General features: G+C 40.2%; 1 protein-coding gene across 1 annotated transcript in view; it reads right to left on the minus strand.

The window, feature by feature from the left end:
* Nucleotides 1-19,803, minus strand: part of METAP1D (methionyl aminopeptidase type 1D, mitochondrial) — a 49,916-nt gene extending 30,113 nt beyond the window's left edge. The window contains exon 1 of the mRNA XM_082763026.1: nucleotides 19,749-19,803. Coding sequence (XP_082619152.1) covers nucleotides 19,749-19,788 — 40 coding nt within the window. The 5' untranslated portion in view covers nucleotides 19,789-19,803. The remainder of the gene's footprint in view (nucleotides 1-19,748) is intronic.
* Nucleotides 19,804-23,179: the final 3,376 nt, after the last annotated feature.

Genomic DNA, 23,179 nt, shown 5'->3' on the forward strand with positions numbered 1-23,179 from the left:
CAAGTAGAAAACAAAAAGAAAGTGTTGCCTAAAGCAGTATCACAGCAAAACGAAACAAGTCAGATACAAAAGCCGGACAAAGCAATATTAAGAGTTTCACACACAGTTAGGGGAATTTAGGCTCCAAATCACAGCATCTGGCAAATTTCAACTTCTGTGACTAGCAGAAGAAACATTCCTCTTATGTTACTACATTGCTATATTGAGTAAATTAATTTATCATGAAGTCAATAAATTAGAATGAGAAAGATATCTGCTCAGGTCTGCATATTTAAATACACCTTTCAAACACCTTCTGTCTATCTTAAGGTTTTGTAAAACATCAGAGGAATTACTTATGCTTGACAGGTTAGTTATTGTACTCACTATTTTCATTTTATAGGGAAGTAACAACTGTTGGAACAAGTTCGTCAGTTTAAAAAATAGCAGTTGTTTCAGATTAAAATAAAAAAGCTATTCAAATAGTCCTCACACATGCACAATACAGGATCTTGTTGTTAATATGCACCCACCCACAGCTTTAACATTCACCGAATCCTACTGGGATAAAATCTTTTCAGGTGCTCTGTGAAACAACTGTTTTTCAACTGGCATGTTTATGTCTTATGTGCATACCTGATACAGTACTAAACGTTACTGGTGGCATGTTAAAAATAATCTTACTTTAATAACTTAAATTACCAGCTGAAATGGGAAAAATATGTCTGAATCACCACAAAAAATGTTTTCAACAAATCCTTTCAGTGGATGAGCAAGGCTGCTGAAATAAGAGTAACATTTGCACAGAAAATGTAGGGGCTTCTGAACATTGTATCAGGATTTTCTCCATAGCTTGATATACGGGAAGAGTACTGCCAGTTAGCAGTCTTTTCCCCATGCAAAACTCAAGACCCCTTACAATAAACACCTGCATCCAAATCTCTAAGGATAAAAGATGATTCCTGAATCATAACACAGTCTTACCTCTAAATGAAAAAAAAAGTGTACATCGCTAGCAATTTTTGGATGAACATCTTAATAAAATGCTTACATTACTTCTCATTTGGTAAAAAAGACAGCTAGCAGCATTTCTTGCTTTGTAGTGAATTTTGTTAATTACTTGTATTATCCTGTTTCCACTTGAAAATGCAAGTTTTATTAGGACAGTGAGTCTTTTAGTGAGAAAAGATGTATGTGTCCTCTGCTGGAGTGGAGTGTAAGTTTGAGGCACTATATCCTGTACACTGGACTTCAAAATATATTAGCAGATAGGTGTAAGAGTTTACAGCTGTTTCTACTATACTGTTGTGGTGTTGGAAACAATCTATGATTTTTATTTTTTTTTTCAAGAAGATGCTTTGCACAAGGAAGATGCTCCAGTCAAGAGCTTGCTGCAGATAACTTCTAGTATCCTTGATAAAGCATTTATTTTTAAACCTGACAATCATCAGAATGTGCTTTTAATGCATAGCTTGGAAGCTTATTCATAAATATGTGACACTGGGTCACTGAATGAATTATGATGATAGGATTATGGATTGAATTTGGAAGAGTACGGTATAATGTTTGGGGGCTGTTTAAAACATTTTTTAAAATACTTTTCATTTATCTCCTTGCTTAACATTTACAAAGACCTCTTTCTTATCATAAAAGTCCCTGTTTATCAAACACTGATACAGGAAGAAGTTGTTTACATTTTCAGAAGTACCAACATACATCACTTATGACAAAAAAAAACAAGCACTCCATAAGAAATGCTCAATCACTGTCAATCATATGCACTAAAATATACATAAACCAAAGCATGTGGTGTGAACTATATTGGATTCAAACTGAACACAGAATTACAACTATAACAAACAAAAAACAAATAATTACAAGTGACTCATAGGCCTATTTACACGTCTCACAAAACCGCTGGAAAGGTAGGTAACCATAGAAACCTGACAGCCTAAATTCAGTATTTTAAAATTTGTATTTAGTTTAAAATGCTGAAAATGATGTTTATATTAGATGAAATTCATATTTTAAAGGCTTCAGTTTTTGCTTTGATACTTAAATAAATGCTTAAAATTATTTCATCTCTCCGTTATTAACAATTTGCCTTTTAGATTTGATTTTATTCAAGTAAAGATTACAATTTATCCTTTGTTATAAAATGTCACAAATGAGGTATTTTAATACCACAAATTAATATTTCTAGCACCTCTTTAATGATCAAAATTAAATAATTATATCAAACAAACATTGCTGAACTTATTATTAAATGTTTTACATACGGACTTTCCTGAGCTGCACAGCAGAAAAAAAAAAAAATTACTCAAATTAACTGTTAAAGCTGAAATGCTAATAGCCTTTTCTACTTATAATTCTTTTTCACTGACAATTACAATTTGCATGGCTTAAAAATTAATACTATGATTAGTACTAATGTCCTATATTTTACTTCATAATCTAAATGAGTAAAATATTATTTTTGTAGTTCACTGGCTCTTATACTTAGGTTGTAATGTTCAGTGTGTATTTCATTATGCAGATGAGCAATGGATGTCGTATAACGTGATTTAAATGGGTCAACAGTATTTTCCTATTCACATTAATCATCCAGACAGCCACAAAAAAAATATTATTTTTTTTGAAAACTAACCCAGGGAATCTCTCTCTCTGCCCCTGATCCTTCCCACCAGCCCACCGCCACGAGCCGCAGCCACGGGGCTGCGGGAGCTGGGCTGGGTGCTGGACTCCTGCTGGGGCAGGTGCTAGGCCCTGGCGGGCGCAGCCAAGCCAGCTCTGCTCCTCCCTGTGCCAAGAATGATTCTCCTCATGGAGCTCAGCAGGAGCCACGTGTTGACAAACTGAGCCGATCTGGATCGGCAAAATTCGCTCTTGGCACGGGGACAGGCGGCCGCGCTGCATGCCCAGGCGGCCTGCCCACAGACGTGGCACTGGCAGCGAGGCGCCTCCTGCCTCATGCACTTGTCAGGGATCTCCCGCTGAAGGCAGAGGAGACAGGATCAGGCCACTTGTTGCCAGTTGTTTATAGAGCACATCCAAAGCACAGGCTCTGCTCTCAAGCCACATAACCATCACCAAAGGCCTTTTTTTATCATATATGGCACCTTGCAAATAGAGTGGCTATTTATAAATAATATAGCGCTTCTGCAGGAAGGCAAGCCATGCTCACGCATGCTAAAGGGAAAGCACACAAGTGCAAGAGGCCAGAGGCAACACGTGTGGCGGGAATGGCAGTGCTGGCCTAGGTTCACCCCAAGGCGCAGGCCCCACAGGATGACCCATGGGCCACCCCAGCTGCCCAGGGCTGCCAGTGGCCCCTCACTGGGCCCCACGCCTCAGCGCTTCTGCGCAGCGAGGCCAGCTGCAAGGCTGGGCAGGCGGCAAAGCTGGGGGGGGCTGAGGGAGCGAGCTCCATGGAAGAATCAAAAAAGCAGCCTGAGCTGGGGAGAAGCTTTGGGTTGCATCCCCTGCTGCCTCGGTAGTTCCTCCAATGGATACAGTCAAACCTCAAAAAGGGCAGAAATTCGGGATGTGCTGACACCGTGCTCTCAGCAGCCTGGGGGAGGTGTCCATCCTGAGTCAGGATGGCAACTGCCTCCCCCACAGACGCTGAGCTTTAATAAGCCTTCATGAATGTCAGACACAAAAAGGGGCTTTATTCTGTGGTAGAGAAAGGGTAATAAGGTGTTTTGCATTTTCCATGCAGTGGTTTTGAAGCGCATTTTCTGGCTCCAGACACAACACCAGCCCTTCCCCACAGCACCGCCACATCCAGGAATCCCCCTCCTGAAGGCACCAGCCACCCTTTCCAGCACGGTGCCCCCCTTGCTCTTTGCACAAATGCTGGGATGTGCCAGCTTTTTTCTGTCAGGAGCAGGAGGGAAATGGTTCAAGGAAGCATCTGGAAAAACTTCCCCTGGGTTTGCACAGAGCACGGGGCTGGGGGAGAGGGCTGCATTGCCCTGGGCACACAGGCGGTGTGCCCCCCTGCCTACCCTGCTGGAGACCCCAGGGGCTTTTGAGCCACCACTCTCCTCACTTCACAACCACCACCTTTCCTCTTCTAGTTCATGAACATAGATGAAAAGGAGTAGGACCTGAGCTTCAGCTTTTAAAGTAAACTAATCAATATATGGCACAATATGAGGTTTACAACTATTTGGATCTCACCAGATTATATTTGCAGTGCTTGTGTCCCTGGACAAATGTTTCACCAGTATCTAATAAACAGCTGGCTACAACAGGCACCTTAACTGGGAAAGAGCTAAGGCATCTGTGGGCACCAGCTTTGTGGTTGATATACAGTAAATTAAACAATAATCACCACAACAATGACTACAGGTTCAGTTTTGACCATGACCTTCCCTAGGTATCAGGAACATGAAGGAATTCAGCATATTTCATTGGAGTGACAACCTATATGCAGGTCAGGATCTGACAGACTTGTTTCCCCTGTGCCCATCTCATGTAATACACATCAGGAGGAGTTGAGCCAGATGGCATGCAACATCTATGAATTTCCAATGCATGTCTTCAGGATGGGCTCCAGCCCTGCCTATCTGCCCCGCCACTCTCCAATGAGCAAACTACACATTCAGATCCCAAAAACTAGGTGGTAAGGAAGGACCTCTGGGTTTCCTCACTACTCCATATCCTGCCATCAACACTCCAGCTACTATTACAAGAGATTTCCTGGAGGAACTACAAGCAGTACTTGTTGAAATAGACAATGTAACACAAACTACAGCACCTGGTTATTCCCTCAAGACTGGATCAAGTCCAGTTGCACTTTAGGAAATGCTTTCTTACTCCCCAAACCTAGACCTTGCTCCCTGTCACTTCTCCTCCTGCACATGTTACAGGTGTAAGTTACCCAAACAAAACCACGCTGTCCTATCAGGTGCTTTAAAGATGGATACAGCAATGCCAACAACTGCTATTTCCCATAAAATGGGACTTTAAATAAATAAATAAGCAAACAAATAATTAAGTTCTAAACTATCTTCATCAGTCTATTCCCTCACTGTGTACATTTTATTGGGCTATTCCACCATCTGAATTTCTAAAACACATCAAGTAAGCAATGGGTTTCTCAAGAGAGGAGATCTACAAATCCTTTTCCTGAACTGAAAAGGATTTGAGCATTTTTTTTTTTTCTGCACAGATAGTGAATCGATAAGCATCAGTAAATGTTTTGCTTTCCCTGTGATGAAGATAATCTAACTTGCCAGCTAAATATGACAGGCATTTCTTCAGAGCATGCTTAGCTACCTTGTCTGCAAAGCTGGGCAGCAATCCATGAAATTCTCCATGGGGACATCCCACTTAGCCAATTACTAATTCACATATTCAACACAGAACGCTTAGATTTTCTTGCATGATTTGTCAAACATCCACTCTAGTGCTCTTGTTCTTGTTGCTACAGGTTTGTGGTTTAAATATACAGCTTTACAACAGTATTGCCCACTGGAGATACAGACCAATGGCAGCAATTTGAGCCCACAGCTGGATCTCCCAGTTGCTCTGACTGGACTTGTCTGCTTGTAATTGAGGAGAAGTTTCAGCTAGAACCCAGCTCACTTTTGAACTTATTTATTCAGAACTTTGTTTAGATAGAAGGAGCTCTGGAGGCAGATCTGACAGAACAGACATAATTTGTGGAGATACTAATTGCATGAAAAGAACTATTTTGCAAAAGACTTCCCATTCAAATTGACACACCAAAAAAAGGCATTTTTACCTTTTTACTTAAAGGCAGAGGCATATATAACCTTAACATGACTGGAAGCTGTATAGCCATCTCCTTGTGAGCTGTCTCTCACACGTGAGACATGGGCACATACTGCATTGCATGATGCTCATGGGAAAGACTGAAGAAATAAAAAACAGGCTACCAGTAAAGCCATGCATATGGCAAATTATACAGACTGGTGCCATCAAGGAAGGTCAGTGATCCCGGCAGCCCCTGGTAAATCCAATGACAGTGCACACCCATCTTGAGAGTACTATACTAGAACCGCAGATCTGCATGTGGAAATTTTGGTGTCTTAATTTCAATAGTGCCATTGCAGCTGAAACCATCATCTTTATAATTTAAAATGCAGGCTAGTAAAGCTCTTCTTTAGACAATAACAATTAGCATGTTATTGCTCCATCCCGATGTGTTTCATGATGCACTATAAATTATTCTGACAATTATAAAACAGAGCTAGCTGGACAGAGAGAGTACAAAAGCTTCATCTGGAGAATGAGCACTGGTATTCCTGCAGCTTTCTGCAGCAGTCCAGCCACAGAACCAGACACGTTCCACGTTCAACCTGTCTTTGGTCTGGATCTTGGCAGACTTTGTCCCAACACCTTTTTTTTTGGGTGAGGAAGTTGGGTGCTAAAATATACAAAGGATGTGACAACAGACGTTATGTGTATTGACAGAATCATACCTGAGATATGTACCGGAGAAGGTATCAATTCATTTCGACTCTAAAATCATCCCCAGATCAGCAAATTCAGTGAATTATGTTCTAGAAGCCCTGCTGTACACTTAAATCATGGACAATGCGAATTCCATTTCAAATTACCTGCATGGCCTATTGCAAAATAACATGATCATGAATTTTGATTTTATGATTCTGACCACAACTTTATTAACATCAGGGGTCCTGAATCCTACTCAGTGAACAAAACAACTACAGTGAAGTCAACTCTGACTTGTTTGCTACCACTGCAGTGGTACAGTCAGCAGAAGCAGCATGCCCATGCCCCAGCTATGGCTGCTCACAGTGCAGTGTATCATCACCTGTAGCGCCAGAGGTGACAGGAGAGAATGTGTGCCTTTACCTCAGCCACACCGGCAGATTACTTTCAGCTGGCTGAACTTCCAGTCACAACTTCCAAACAACCTGTTTGCAGCCTCCAACAAGGAACATGGTCCCAGAGGTGAGGATACTGCTGCAGCAAAAGCCACCCAAATTTGTCAAGCAGTTATATTATTCTATACCTGACTCACATAACTGGAAAAAGAAAAATGATTTCAATTACTCAGTGAAGTTAACATGAAAGTCTATCAAAATTTACTTTAGCCTGCTTCCCTCAGGTGATTACAGCGGGAGTCAGTATCACCAACTTAGATGCAGAGAGTTAGGTTGACTGAATTCCACCTTTATTGACTTGGATAGTCTCTTCAGGAAAGCTGAGATATACCTTATATTTCACTGAAGAACCAAGACTGATTTTATGCAACAGTTCTCACAAAAAGAGTTATTCGGATAAAAGAGACCGAAATAAACAAAAGCAAGATTGTCTTTATCAAGCAGGTTTTAGAAACAGCTGCCATATACTCCTTCTGCACTTTTGCAATTTTGGGTTGCTCTGCAATTAAAATTTTGCCAAAAAACATGTAGTAGTTAAGGAGAGTTCTCTGCAATGCTAAACTCTTAGATAATTTAACTACACCACCTAGAAAACAGCTGGGACAGAAACATACCAGCAAAGTAATTCTGGCTGGTACAACTTGATCTTTCTGAGGAACTATTTAAGATTTCCCAGAAGAGAAATCTTCTCATGACTTGAGCTTCTATTGAATTAGTAGGGTCTGCTAGAGCATTAACAAATCTTTAAATAATAAACCTAGACAAGTCCCACTACTTGATACATTTCTTTTAAGAACACCCCTTTCATTTAGGTCTCTGTCTTGAGCCATAAGAAGTATGTCAATAATAATCAGTACACAACAACTAGAAACAACTCTCAGAAATGAGACTTGCCTAGTCACCTCACAGGTGTTAATTCAGAAAGCACAGGGCAATGAAATTAAACCTTGTCACCACCCACAATTTCACCCATAACGCAAGAGCGTAATTCAATTCTCAGACCTGCACAAATCAATGCAGACAACATCTCATCTTGGTGTCAAACTAGGATGGCTTTGCAAGATGACTGTCCGCTTGGTTATTAGAGTAGAAGATCAACTCGTCTAGATGAGTTTACAAGCACATTCAAGAGCTACGAACTCAAGCAACATACAAGCAGACCTGGAGTGACTGCATCATGTATTAAATAAAGTTCCTTATTTTTATGACTTGTGGTATGAGGTCAGGAGCTCACTGTTATTTTTTTCCAACTCCAATCAGAAGATCTGGGACCAAACGGCTGGATTTCTGTGAGAAAAATAATTTCTTTGTCATTTTCTTTAAGTGTTATACCATGTGTGTTGACGTTCATAATTCTGAAAAATACACAATGCAGGACCTAAATTTAAGTTCATGTACATCTCAACATGAATCAGTTAATCTGAGAACATCTGATATGCCCTAGGTGTTAATGTATAAATATAGATCATGTTCATTACTGCAGTAGCCCTTCATGGTTCAAAATAAGCTTGATCTAAAATCGAAACATCCTTTTAACAGGTATTTTAAGTATAAATACATGAAAGTAAACATCCTTAAGATGTGAAAGTTGGAGACTTTACACAGCTGCTTAGAGTGGCTGGTTATTTATCTTCTAAACTAGAGAGACTACAATATGACCTTCAAAAACCCTCACGAAAGTTTTCTCAGGCTGCACTCTATAGAATAAGTCTGCCAAAAGACTTCTGAGGAGCACTGAAGAGTCCTTTATTACCATTTTCTAAGACTTCCATGTAGCATAGCAGTTTATTGAACACTTGTTTTCCAACATTTTCCTCTTTGTTTAGAAATTAGGGCATACAGGGAAAGACATCTACTGATTTGGAAAGGATAACAACTCTAAAAGGAAAACTCCCCAGGGAATCAGTCATTTAACAAAACAAACAAATGAACTTTCCATACTTTGTTTCTATGTCATAAAACATTTCCAGATTGTTTTCCATTCAAATAATATGTTTTTAATACGCACTATGTTAAAGGAACTTAAAAACTAATTTCAAACTTCCTCTGTCCAAGAATCTCTGTAGTATCATATGCTATCATATGGATAAAGCCCTTTGCCAACAAACAGTTCCATTTGTAAACATTACCTTAGATGTTTTCTCTTATACCCTTTCCATATTTCCTTTTCCTATGCCCATTTACAAGGACTGAAAAGACTTTATTTAAGTAAAAAAAAAAAAAAAAAAAGTTTATTATCAATGTGTTCTGCTTCTCTACACAGGAAGAGAAAAGTTACAGCTGTTCAGACAGAAGTGTAAGAAGGGACAAAAGGAGCATTTGCCAAAAGAGAAGAAGGAAGAAGATCTACATGTTTGACAAACAAAACCCAAGACATACAGACACCATGAGATATGACTGAATCAGAAGAAACCCTTACCATATAATGACCTGACTTCAGATGTTCTGACATGGTTCCTTTAAAAAAAATCTTCTGTAATCTTTGTATCACTACAGAACACAGCCATCCAATGGTGTGACTTGAACTGCTGAACACAAAGTATGAGTAACTTTTCTTAAACAGAAACTAGAGCTTGACTTCATACAGTGCCTTTCATACTTAGTGTGTTACAAATTGCTTTAAATACTGGCAGGCAAACAGCCATTATACACTCAAGAGCTCATACATAATAATACTTAGCATTTTTATAGAGCTTCTCATCTTCAAAGTGCTTTACAAACAACTCATTACTCTCAACCAACGCACCTGCAAAGTAGATAAATATCTGTACTGTGGGTGGAGAAAGAGACAGGAAGTTCACTGGCTTATCCAAGGCCATGCACCACCAGCCTTGAAGCCCCTAGCTCCTGGATTCTAGTCCTACAAATAACTTCAACACAGTCTTGTGTTGAGACTGTAACTCTTCTTCAGCCATACAGCTGCAGGAGGACTTGCCTCACTAACAAGAGGATGCCAGCAGATGAGCCTACCATTCCTGATGCTGGCAAGCTCCTCAGGGCTGTTTTCTCCCACCAGAACCATCAACCCAGGAACGTGTGAAGCCCAGACACCAAGGTGAGACTCATGATGTACACTCTGAAGCTGATTCGCCACCAAACAGCAAGCTGGCAAATCTTCTACTTCAGCAAAAGCCTTGGTGTCTCCCTTACTTCTCAAACTGCCACACATTTTCTGTGGCAGGGGACTCGTACAATACAGACCAACAGAAAACTTAAGTTTGTGGCCTCCAGGTACAGCCACAATACAAGAAAACAACTTCAGCTTCCTGCCTCAGGCAATCTAATGATTCAAAACTTTGAATGAACTTTGTCTGGTAAGGGCAGTAACTCTCTCCCTTGCTGGTGAATGGAAAAATAATCTTAATGGGATTTTACCACATGATTATACTTCTACTTTTTGATGCATAAAAATATCCAATATGATTTTTTTTCATGCCTTTTTTAAACCTCAGAAACACCAAGAATGTCAAACCTGGAACAGAAAAGAAGCCTGGGAGATGTAAACTGTAATACAATACATGTAATGTACTACAGCAGACTTTCTATTCCCTAACCACAGGAACAGAATCACTGAATTTTTAGTAAAGGCATCTTTATTTTAGATGCTTGTTTGTCACTAGATTTAAATGAATAAATCTGAGAATCCTTATCTGTTCATTTTTCACATTTATGATGCCAGAGCTTTACATGTTCTCCAGTCACTGTAGTTCCTCCCACAGAAAACAGCTCATGCTCAGAAAAGTAAGTTTCAGACAAACTGCTAGAACAACAGAAAAACAATAAATTGTTGAAGGCCAATTTTTCCACATTTTTTCTTAGGATATCAGGGGAAAAAAATCTTTCTACAAGTAATGATGTATATATAAAGTTAGGTAGGTAAATGTGAGCAGTAAGAGACAAATGAACGATGGCAGAAGTGTATGTAGATAGAATAATAACTAACATGTTCTGCATGCATGTCCAATCAACCTGGTCATAAAAGCTAGAACAGGAACAACACAGCAGCTGTTAATTACTCTTCTCATATCTTAACTTTCTAAATTTTACAAAAACAAACCAACCAAACAAAACAAAACACAAGGTCACACAATTCAAAACAATGAGGAAACAACTCTTGACCATTGAGCAGAAATTATGAGTTCCCCACATTTAGAAGAATTTTAAGATATATATTTTTTTTAAATGACAAAAATACATTTTCTCATGAACATAAAGGCATATATATAAGAGCAAGCTAAAAATAAAACATACAGGAAATGCAATTAAATTTAATTAGATTGACCATTAACTCTCTCTCTGCACTCAAAAAAAAAAAAAAGTTAAAACATTTTCTAAATACAAAAATCCAGCATGATAAAGTTCTGCTGCTAAAATTATATGCAATGTTTGTGTAATGCAGCTTTTCTCACAGAATGAAACAGATTAAAGGAGAGACATGTAAGAAAAAAAAATCAACATGCACTAAACTCTGAAAACATAGAAATGACAATATCATAAAAAAAACAACACATCAGAGTAACACTAATACTGCAACATTTTTTGTTATTTTGTTTAATAACTTGTTGCTTTATTTGTAAGCAGCAATCAAGAGATGCAAAAAGAATTTCTTTTGTTGCCTGTACTTTTAGCTGCTCCTATTTTCATTCTATTTTAAAAAGAATCTTTTCTCCTAATCATCAACAAAGTAAAACCAGATTTTACTAGTGGTGAAGTACATTATCCATCAGCATAAGGTGATACTACACAAAAAACAACACAGAAAATAAGAGGAGTCAATGCTTGAACACAGCTTTCCCTCAATTCCCTTGGGAATCCTGGTACTACAGGTCTTGGATTCCCAAGCAGAGGGGATCGTGTTCATCATGATCTACAGCTCATCTGGGACTAAATCCAGGTAGACTGCTTGATGAAATATAGGCGCCATCAGGTAACAGGAGTGGTCATGGAGACTACAGAAATGTGTAACTAAAAACTACAAAATGAAATTAAAACACTGCTGTAGCCAAACAGCCCCCTTCTACTGGATGCAGTAACTAAGTCAGAGAACACACAAAGCACAGACCACGCCCTATTTACTTTCTCTTCCTTTTTCACCTATGTAATACGAAAGTTAGACTAAGCACACAAGTATGTTTTAACAAACATTTCTGATTTTAATACAAATACTTAGGAAAGGAACCACTGTGACAAATGCACACAGCTTGAAAAGACAAAGCATAAATAAATAAATAAATTTTACATATCCTACTCCTCCTCCCACTTCATTACTTCAAAATATTTTCAAATTAAAATTTATTGCTAATAAATATAGCAAGATCAACAGCACTGGGGTGTGGTGGTCAGAAGCACTGCAAGCCATCCAGCAGTGGCACCTCACCACCCCAAACTGTCACAGAGAAGAAAAGAGAGCAAGTGTTTCGCCACGTGTGAGTTTCCAAGGGCTATGGGACTGTGCTTGTTCAGGAGTGGGAGGAGAAAAGGATTAGAAAGAGGAAAAGATATACAATCCCAAATGGCAACTGAGGAGTTCATTGTAATGAGGAATCCTACAGGCAGTTTTAGCACAGAGAAGGCCTTGTACAGACTGTATACATGATCAGTCTCTATATTAAAAGTACAGTTTGCAATGAAACTGCAAATTTATCTCTGAACATTGTTAAAAATTCCTAAGCTTTCACTTAAATTTGCTCATGGATCACAACTGGCAAAACCACAGCATCATATCTCATATGTACAAATATAATGGAAAGAAAAAACAGCTTAGATTTCACAACATCAATCTCCACTGCAGCTTTAGCTGCAAATCCAAAAACAGAAGGAGCCTATCTTCAATTTGACTTCAGCAGAAACCCAAACTTCAGAATAAGAAATGAAAATACCACAGCACTATGTTAGGGCAATTGACTGAAACAGACTTTTTTTTGGAGGGTAGCCTCAAACTTATCCTCTAATTATAGCTGTACGTAAAAAAAACACACAAGAAATAATTGGTGTTGTATCAGAACAGAATAGTTCAGTTTCCAATGCAGAACTGTTAACCACCTGTAACACAAAATTTCAGATCTTTATAGCTATGTGGGATGTCACTTTTGTGTACATCTTTAATACAGCTTCTGGTCTGCTTAGGGAAATTCAGCTTTATTACTTTATCAGAATCTGGAAAGCCACTTCATATACATCCACTTTTAAACTATGTGTTAACCTGGCAGCTTAGAAATAGCAGGCATTAGCGCAGGCTTCAGACTCCATTTAATTCTCCTGATGACACTCTTACACAAGACCCTCCGCAAATTACTCCCTTGGCACTACAGTTTCTCCATCCATCAACTGCTGTTAACAATTTCAGTCCCTTTTGTCTGCTGTAGATACCTGGGCTGTGAGCTCTCTGAGGCAGAACCTGTTACACTATATGCTCACCTGGCATCTCATCCTGTTACTTCAGTTAGAGAAGCTATCTGCTCTAAAATACAGTATCACTCACAATTTGAGATCCAGAATTTCCTCAGCAATGTTTCAGTCCTTCATCCTTTCCCTTCAAATGCTACATATTGCAGTAAACAAGCTCAGAGACCACCAGAGACCTGTCATATACTATACCACTGTTCCTGATGTTTTAGTAAAAGAACGTGCAAGAACGAAAAACCAGACTTCACTTGCAGTTTAACTCTGCAAAAAGGCTTGTCAGGGTGATCTTCTGATGCAGACTTTAAAGGCCTGGATCTTTTTTCTTAAATTGAATCCTTAGATCTTGTGAAGCAGTATCTGTTATATCACTGATACACTATATCCATACAGAGAAGCCTGAATCAGTCATTTAGGTCTCTGCAGAGCAACACTAAGGCTCACATGCTAACACCACTTCTGTTCTGAGTATAGATTTCAGCCTGAAGAGACTGACTGCTTTAGAAAGAGATGAAGCAAAAGAGTTCAGAACAAGTATGCCTGTCCCAAGACAACACTGAAATACAAACCATAGACATGACTTTGTTTCAGACTTTGCTTCTACTACACAGTATTATTTTAAGCCTTTGCTTATATACCTGAAGCCAGGTAAGGAAATGTCACGCAAGGAAAGCAAAGTGGAAGTGGTGCATGCAAACAGGGAGTGCTCATCACTGATGGGTATCCTAACGTCTAACTCTGAAGACTGAGTACTGTAAAACTGTGTAGAACACAGCTGAAAGCCGACTTCCTGTAATGGGCCACATCAATTTCTTAGTAAAGGACTTCTCAGAACATCTGGGCATTTTCCTTCAGGGTCAGTAGCCCACAAACACAGCTGAGCACCAGCCCTCATAGCGAATCACTGCACTAGGGCACTGAGTTGCTGCAGGCTGTAAAAGTTTCAGAGCTCTGTGATGGAAATAGATAGAAAAAAGCTCCCTTCCATCTAGGAAAAGGTCCAGCTGAATGTTAAGAAGAGAGACTCTGTAAAATGGAAAAGGATACATGTAACACATATTTCCCAAACAGTTCAATTTTGCCAGGATTACAGCTTGGCTTACTATACTACTTCCAGTATCTAAAAATGTACCTATCCAATACATTTACTACAGACTAAATACTGGCTGATATAAGATACTGTCTGGGACCTGGTCACCCAAGGCACAAGGCATACAGAGCAGAAAAAGCTTTCATAAAGCTGGTGGAACAACGCAGTCTTCAGGGATACGTTATGAATTTTGTCTCCGTGTGGATATTAGTTACAGCCACAGTGGTGGCAATCCGGCACAAGGCCAATGTGTACCCTTCCACAGAGAAGATGACCAAAACTGGGGCAAGTGGCTGCATGAGGGGGCACAAATCAGCAGAGCTGATTGTAGCAGAAAACTCCAAGTTTCTGCTGCTGGGTGAGCCGGCTGCTGCATGGCGACAGCAGCCTTCTTCCCCCTCCCAGCCATGTCTGCAGCTGTGGGCCAACAGGCCTGGGGAGCTGGCCAAGGCCGCATGGCCTCCACTGCAGCAGCCGGTCTACGGAGAGGTGGACAAGGTGATCCAATTCTCAGCCACGGCTGGACACCTGCAGAGGACAGTCCTCCCTTTGAATATCATCTTGGCTGATGCCGATTGAGAAAAAGAATCTAACAGGAAAACCGCACCCTACCAATACACCCCCAGTTAGAAGTGATGTATCTTGTCAGAACAAAGGCTCTGTGTGCTGCCAACAACACATTACCTCTCAGCTGAAAGAAGAGAACAATTAAACACTTTATTGAAAGGGGAATATTTTTTCTCTCATGCCTCAAACCATGAAAGTATATGTCTCCCTGAGAGTTACTCATTGCTGCACTGTTGAAATGGGAATAATTCCTTGTCTGCCTGCTTATTTGCAAGACAGGGATGGAAATACCTCAGGATGATTTGAAAATGTTAAAAGTGTACTACGATCAAATGGTTTGAACTTCCACCGTGCATCATTTGCAGCTGATAATGCTAATGTTAAATCCTGGAGACATGAGTCTGTCTACAAATTAATGGAAAATGTGAATTAACATTTGCTTCCAGCTAATTGCCCAGCTCATATATTGCACAGTGCAGCCAAGCATCATTTGATCTTGAAAACTCTCTGACAAAAGTTTTCAATCACTTTTTCTCATCTACCAAAAAACCTTCAGACTTATAGGACATATTTCATTATCAGTCTGGAATACTAGGCAATGTTTAGTCAAGTCCCCCAAAGACTGATATGTGTTTATTGTACAGTTATTTTTTTTTTAAGTGAATTAGATAGCTTTAAAGTATTAGAAGTTACCATAGATGAGGACTAAATATTTGTAAATTTTTGCACTGTACATTTCTAAGTTTAACAGTGATGAAGATATGGGTGAAAAGATGTTTTTTGTATTTGAATATCAACAGTGCTGAGAATTTTTTTATGATTCATTCTTAATATGAGAATAATCTCATATATGCTAAAGTTTATTGGTACACTTATGAAAAGGTAGGCTGCTTTTAAAATTTTACTCCTATTCCAAATCTCATTACCAAAAAGATGGAAACAGACTGATTCAGTAGCATATGACAATTCAAAAACCTGGCATTCATGTTTCAACTTGACAGAGAAGGAAAATGTTTTTTTTCAGAGCTCTGAAAAACATTCTCCCTTTGCAGGTAGTTGAAACTAAAGAGGTTTTGGATATATATTACTCAGTGAAGCTACAGATTTGACCTTGACTGTGCTCCTAAAATCAAAAACCCATGAAATGGGTTATTTCCAGCAGGTACTTTATTAAGCTATTTATTGAACCACCTCTCAGATGTTAACTCTATAGAATGTTTCTGTATGCTAGCATGTAGAGTTCACCATAAAATGATACTTTGAAAATTGACTGTCTGTTTTACCATATTAAATAGCAAAGCCATATCTGATCACACAGAAAAACACTATGTGAAATTAAATATATATGCTTTAACTAGAGGAAGTAAACTAATTGCTTCATAGTGCCTCAGTTACTTGTCTGCATCTTTTCCTATTACTCCACTCTCTGCAGGGTCTGAGCTAACATTTCTGATTTCTGTGATGCTTCAGAATAGCTTGATTATTTTCTTAAAATTACCTTATTGGAGAAGAGGTTGTTACTCCTTTGAAATACTCAATTTTGCCTAGAGTAGCTCTGAAGGATAGACAACATTCAATCATCGCATCATTGACCAGACTCGCAAACTGAACAGATCTATACAGCCCAAATAAAATGCATTGCAATATTGAAAATGATACTAATTAAAAAAAGACCTCTAATGAGATTCAGCACTTCTAGGCAAACTTGGATTAACACGGTTTTTAAGCCACAATGCAACAAAATCATACCCCAGCTATGCCCCTCCGTTTGTTTGTTTTTTTTTTTTTTGGGGGGGGGAAAGATTTAAAAGCATATATTTATGTGTCTCCTCTTCATGTTACTAAGGAAGGTGAAAAAAATAAAATTCTCATAAAAAAAAACTAACATTTTGAAATAGCTATGCATCCAAAGAATAATAATATCTCACAATAACTCTGGTGCTGGACATAAAAACAGCCCAAAGAAGAAATCTACTGCTTCTACACATGAGCAGGGGTGAAGTCTTATCGGCACCTGTTTAGGATGCTTGCACAATTTTCCAGTTGTGCAAATATGCAGACTAGGTAAAGCACAAGCAAACATACAGCCTGTGCACACAGACTACATATCTGAGAGATGTATCACACACCTCCAATCTACAATAACTTAACCTTAAAAGTCTGGCAATAACATGCAGCATAGATGGACCACTCATTCATCGGTAGATAGGGAAGCAAGATAAGAAATCAGTTCTATCAGTATTTAACACAGTAAGTGACTTGTTTTACATGATATGTCTTCTCATCAATTATTTTCCCATGGCTCCAAGTCCTGAAACTTCATTACAAGCAATTAGGGGCTTCTACTCTACAATAATTTACTTGCCTAAAATTAATAGATCAATGAAAGATTATTATGCCTTAAATCATAGAAATTGTATTTGGAGACATGCAGTTCTTTGACGTCTTCCACTTTATTTTATTACCAATGAACATCACAGATGCAATTATTGTAATACTTGAAACTATCGTAGTATTCAAGTAGACCGTTTACAAGCCCATAAAACACCATATAATCACTATCATTTATAAGTACAAACCCTGACAGGTCAACATACCATTCGATGTGTTTGTATTCTGTCTTAGTTTTCTTTTACAAATGGTACATGCAATTGGCGCTCTTATGCCCCCTCACACTCTTATCAAGTTGTGTACCTTCTCCTTAGGTTGACAGTATTGCAATTCTGACAGTAGCAAGACAGGGACTGTTCAAATAAATTGTCTGATATGCCTAACAAAAAATCACAGACTGTCTTTTTAACTTTCTGCAAGCACAATCATTCAACTTTTCTTTTTCAAACATATTAAAGACTTTTTTATGATAGCCTAATTCCTTCTGATATGTGGAGGAAGTCTTTAAACAGTATACAAACTTCCAAGATCTCTGCTTTTCAAGTGTGCTAGAAACAGTTCCATAATTATGAAAATTTTCTTTTCATCATTTACAGAAATATTACATCAGATGTATGAAGAGATATTACATAAGGGGCTATCAAAAAGTAATTTTCATTCTATTTAGGTAGAATAGACTCCCTTCGTTGAGCAGAAATCTAATTTAAATTACTTCTGTCTTTCAATATTTGCAAATTAAATTATACTGAACTGTCCAAATCAGGGAAAATTGGATTTAGCTTAATCAGTCTTGTCTGAACTATGACAGTTTTGCTTTTTCAACTTCTGGAAATATGCATCCACTAGGGGAACTGAAGAAGTTTTGATGTCTGGAGGGAGGGATGAAAGCTTAACAAATTTAAATGGCTTGGGTCTATTAACTGGTTGATAGACACAGAGTTTCCAGGTGTGGATGCAGCTGGAGGCAGTTGTACTGGTCACACATGACCACAACAATATCCAGAACAAAGTCTGCAGATGAAGAAATGCTGAAGCAAGAAATCAAGAATAGTATGAATTTGTACAATAAATTTCAATTTGAGATTCAAAACAAACCAACAACAACAGACATTCTATGGTACTACATACTACAGATGTGATTCAGTTTCTAACTAGCACATGTGCTAGTGTAGAGGTTTTGACCGGTGTCAGAAATAAAAAAGAGACTCTGAAGGCCAAATGCCCCAGCTCTTCCCAGTGTTCAGCTGAAGCTCATATTCTAAGATTCCAGTCAAACTGAAGTTTCCTTATGAATATGAGCCTTCATCAATGAAAAATTTGACACGGCTCTTGTGCCCTGCAAAACTCAGGATCAACTGTGAAGAAAAGGCTGCTATATTCTCAAAAGTTTGAAAAGACTTGAACAGAACAAAAAATAGAAGTACAGCAGAAGATCATTACCAACAACATGAGAAAACGGATTGAAATTTTATGTCAGCTGCATAGCATTGCAATATTGTGCTTTGGCTGAAAGATGAAGAATTTACAGTCTTTAAAAAAAAAAAAAAAAAAGACTCATACAAGTCTTTCACTGAGACCATTGTAAGGTGTTTCTTTCTATTCACACATTTAAGATTTTACAACAGGAGCCAAAAAGAAACACTCACTTAACTGTATGCCCCAAAGAGCCTCCAGTCTTATTTAATCTGAGAGACAAGGTAACACAGAGGGGAAGGAATGAGAGGTAAATAACATAACACCAATACGAAAACACGTTTATCAGTGAGGTACAGAACCGTGTACAATTGCTCTGATGTGTCACCAAGGCAGCAAAACACACGGGACTGAATCGTTTCTGCTGGGCTGTGGTAGAAAAGGCACTTTCAGGAAGACCGCGCTGTGAGGAACGGCAGGAGCTGAAGAGCCTCTACATGCACGCAAAAGTTACGCGACTCAGTGGGATCGGACAGTAAACGTACTTATTTCAGTCACATTTTATTCATTTTTTAACAGAAAACTAAATTTCTGACAGGAACAGCACAGTAACACACCCCCGCGGCCGCCAGCAGCGCTCAGGGCCAGCTCCCGGCACGGCGCACACCGGGGCCGAGCGCTCCTCACCCCCTGCCCCTCCGCACGGCGCCGAGCCCCCCGCTCCCGGTGCCACCGGCCCGGCCCGGCCGGGCTGTCCCGCCGCCACCCTGCCGGGTGCTCCCACCGCCCGCGGGGCGAGGCCCTTCGCGCCCCGTGCGCTGAGGCAGGCGGACACGGCGCTCCGGTGGCTTCTCCCGCCGGCATCAGCCACCAACGTCCCCGCCGGGCAGCGAGACAGCAGCAGAGGCGGCGGCGGGCTGTCGCGCGCAGCTCCGTTTAACGGGCGGCGCCTGCTGCCCGCCCCTCTCCTCTCCTTCCCTCCTCCCTTCCCTTCCCTCCCCGCCCCGCGGCAGCGCGCTCACCTCCGCCCCGCAGCACGTTGACAGCTCTGGGCGCCGCCATCTTGGCCGCGTGAGGCGGGATCACGTGGACGCGACAGGCGGGGCGCGGCGGGAGCCGTCCTGCCTCGCGCCGCGGCCGTTGCGCGCGCGCTGCGTGAGGCGAGTGCCACCCGCGGCCGTTAGGGCAGGGCCGGGCCGGGCCTCCGCGACCGTCAGCCCCGGCGGGGCGCCTCGGGACGGGCCCTGGCGGCGGGGCGGCAGCGCCCCCGCCGCGGGGTCTGTGAAGGGCGCACGGCTGCTCGCCCCTGCGCCGTGTTGTATGTGGTGAGGCTGAGGCGTAACGCCCCGCGGTCTGTCAGCTTCCCGGCAGCGAGACGGCGCTTCCCAAGGGGGCCGGCGGTCCCAGCGGGGCTGCAACCGTGTCACTCCCCAAGGGCTAAAGCCGCCTCAATGTTTTATTCGAGTTCTTTTTAAAGTTTTTCTTTCCCCCTGTACTTTTTTATTCCGTTGTAGCAAAGTAGCTTTTCTGAGGAAAAGAATGAACTACGCAGTCCAGAATGCTGAAGTAAGTTTTTGCTGTTAAGTTTGCTGTAGAGGCATATGCAGAATATGAAAACTTGAACCATAAAAGTAGAAACGGCAATTAACAAGAATAGACTCAAAGCCCAAGGCAGATAGGAATGGTGATGTTATTTACCCCTGTTATTTACTCCGAAAAAAAAGCTTGAAAAATATATGAACTTAAAAGTTACACTATAAGAATTTTTGCCTTTAAGGAGCAAATTCCAAGAGTTCTCTGATCACAAAAAAAAAGGTGCTGCAGTCATCTCAGTGGTCCTGCATGGACATCACTAGCACAAGTGCATCGGCTGATTAGCTGCCACGGCACGATAGGCGGCCTATCATGTAACTTATATCCAGACCACATAGCAGTTTAAAAGATCAATACAATATCTTGCACTGCCTCCAAAAATGAAACAACTCGCTTTGTACAGCCACATTCCGCACCAACTGACACGTTTCATGATAGTTACTCAGTGAGGGCACTATGATAGGATTTTAACAGAAGAAAAATAGAGCTAGAAATAAGTCAAGAAACAGCATTCCTAAGCTGCCTAGTTACACCTTATGAGCATCATTACCAGCTACTCCCTGGTGAGAGGTATGTACACATCTAATTCGCAGAGCAAGTCTTTTCCTTGTTGCTAGTTCAACAACACAGTATGGTCTTTCAGGAGTTTGAATTTCATCAGGCACCATCTTACCTTATTTTTCCTCCTGGCAAGGCTTTAGGAATGCAGATACCCAACCACTGGTTCTATGACAATGATGTACAGCGTAAAGCAGTCACACGTTATGGCTGCTTCGCATACGTAACTACATGTCTGCTGGAGTGGGAGTGCTTATATGTGCCTGTAGAGAACAGCGTACTTCAGATAAAAGTAGCCATGGATGATGAGTAATTCACTATCATCTTTTCCTGAACTGTCACTGAAGGAGAGAAACAAAATGCCCCAAGTTAACCTAGTCTCACCTATCTTACGTGAGTCATATATTTCCTACTTGGGGGAATCAAAGGCCACTGTGAGAGAAAATAATGCAAACATTTGGCTTTTGTCTGTTGCTATAAGGCTGTAATTCCATATTGTAACAGCCTGAAAATGGGTTGATGGCATAAGAAAATGCAAGAATTGGATACAATGCTAGAATCGTGGTGCTGCCACCCTTGTAATTACCATGTCCTTTAGCATTATGTTGTTTCACAAATACTTGCAGATATCTGTTAGTGGTTAGGCTGGACCAGTTCCTTTTGTAGATCAGACAACAGTCATTATTTGGTAGTCTTTAATTTGTACTTAGATTTGGATTTTCTCCTTTTACTAAGGAATACAAATAACAGATTTAGGTTTGTTAGGAAGTTTATACAAATAAAACAAGAATGAATATCTCAGAAAAAGGAGAGACACTCTATATCCTAACACAGTAAACCCAAAGAATCATACTCTGCTGTTTTCAAGTCCTGTTACCAAAATAAAATGTCACTTTTTCCTCATGTATATAACTATCTTTTGTTCACATTTGGAAAATCCTCTGAAATGTTTGAGGTGACCAGTGGTGCCTTGACTTGTCCTGAGCTTTATGTTGGAAAGCAACTTCAGAGAAATCACTTTTCAGCTGGGCTCCAAAACAAAGCAAAAGACACGCTAAGGAAGCCATAACATTCATTATGCTTTTAATCGGAAGGGTGAAAGCAGCCTGTAACAGTCTATAAAACATCAGAGGTATGGTTCATTAATACATGAAACCTTATCTAGAGCAATATAGAAATATGCTTCTAGTTAAAGTATAGCAACTGGATACTTTGGGTTTAGGCTCAAACTCCTTAGACTTCCCTATTTGAGATTTTCTTAAGAGATGATTTTGTTTACAGCATTTTTTGCTGGTCAGGCTGGTACTGTTTGGGTCCTGGTCTAGTCACAAGTAGGCGTCCTTTTTTCAGCACTTGTGTTTATCTGGTCCATGGTGAGATAGCTTGAAGACACAACAATAAAAAAAAAAAACACACAAATCACTAGCTCTACAGGGGGAAAATAGTAATAATAGTTTTGTGCTAGTTTAATTCAGTGGAACAGTTTATGGTGAGACCAAATGAATGCCAATGCTGATGCCCAAGAAAGTGGAAGCGCACTTATGTGTGGCTGGGAGACTGCAGTGTGGCCACTCTGATTTAGGGTGGCTTTATGTGCTGTGGAGAACTGAATTCTTAATCATTACCACTTGCTCACTAATCCAGCAAATTCAGTGATTCTTATTTCCCTTTATGATCCTGGATCCTGGCTTATTGATCCCGTGTACTTGTGTGCTGGTCCTGGAATGCATCTGGTATCTCAGTGAGACAGCCCAGCATCCTAAAGCCAGTTAGTTTTTTTGTTTGTTTTAATCAAAGGCAAAGGAAGTGGAGGAGCATGTAACTAGGAGTAGGGGCCACTTCTTGCAACAGGAGCTAAGTTATGAGGTTGCCTCAGGTAGTCTTGCTGAAACATGTCCTTAGACAAAAACAGGAGAGTGTGTAGCTTAGGTCCCATCTGTATGATTATGCCTTCTAGTGATACCTGAAGTTCTGAAACTTTGATATATATTGTCATTTGTCAGTGAGCAGCACGCATTTAGAAGCTGCTCCTACATCAGTGATACAAAATGTATACAATCAGGCAAAGCTACACCAAACTGTTACAGCTCTAAGGAAAGCAAAGGCATGCTCACAGTCACTATCATATTAAACTTACTCTAGGGAAAAAATGTATCATCTTTTCCATGAAACTATGAAAGTCTCAAAAATATGAAAACTCCATACAATTTTGAGGAAGGCTTCACTGGAAGAAAAGCATCTAAAAATAGCAGATATTGAACATGGAACACCTCCCTTATTGTCACACCATTTAGAAACAACA

This window comes from Aythya marila (assembly GCF_965140915.1).
Source record: "Aythya marila genome assembly, chromosome: 6".
NCBI classification, from domain to species: domain Eukaryota; kingdom Metazoa; phylum Chordata; class Aves; order Anseriformes; family Anatidae; genus Aythya; species Aythya marila.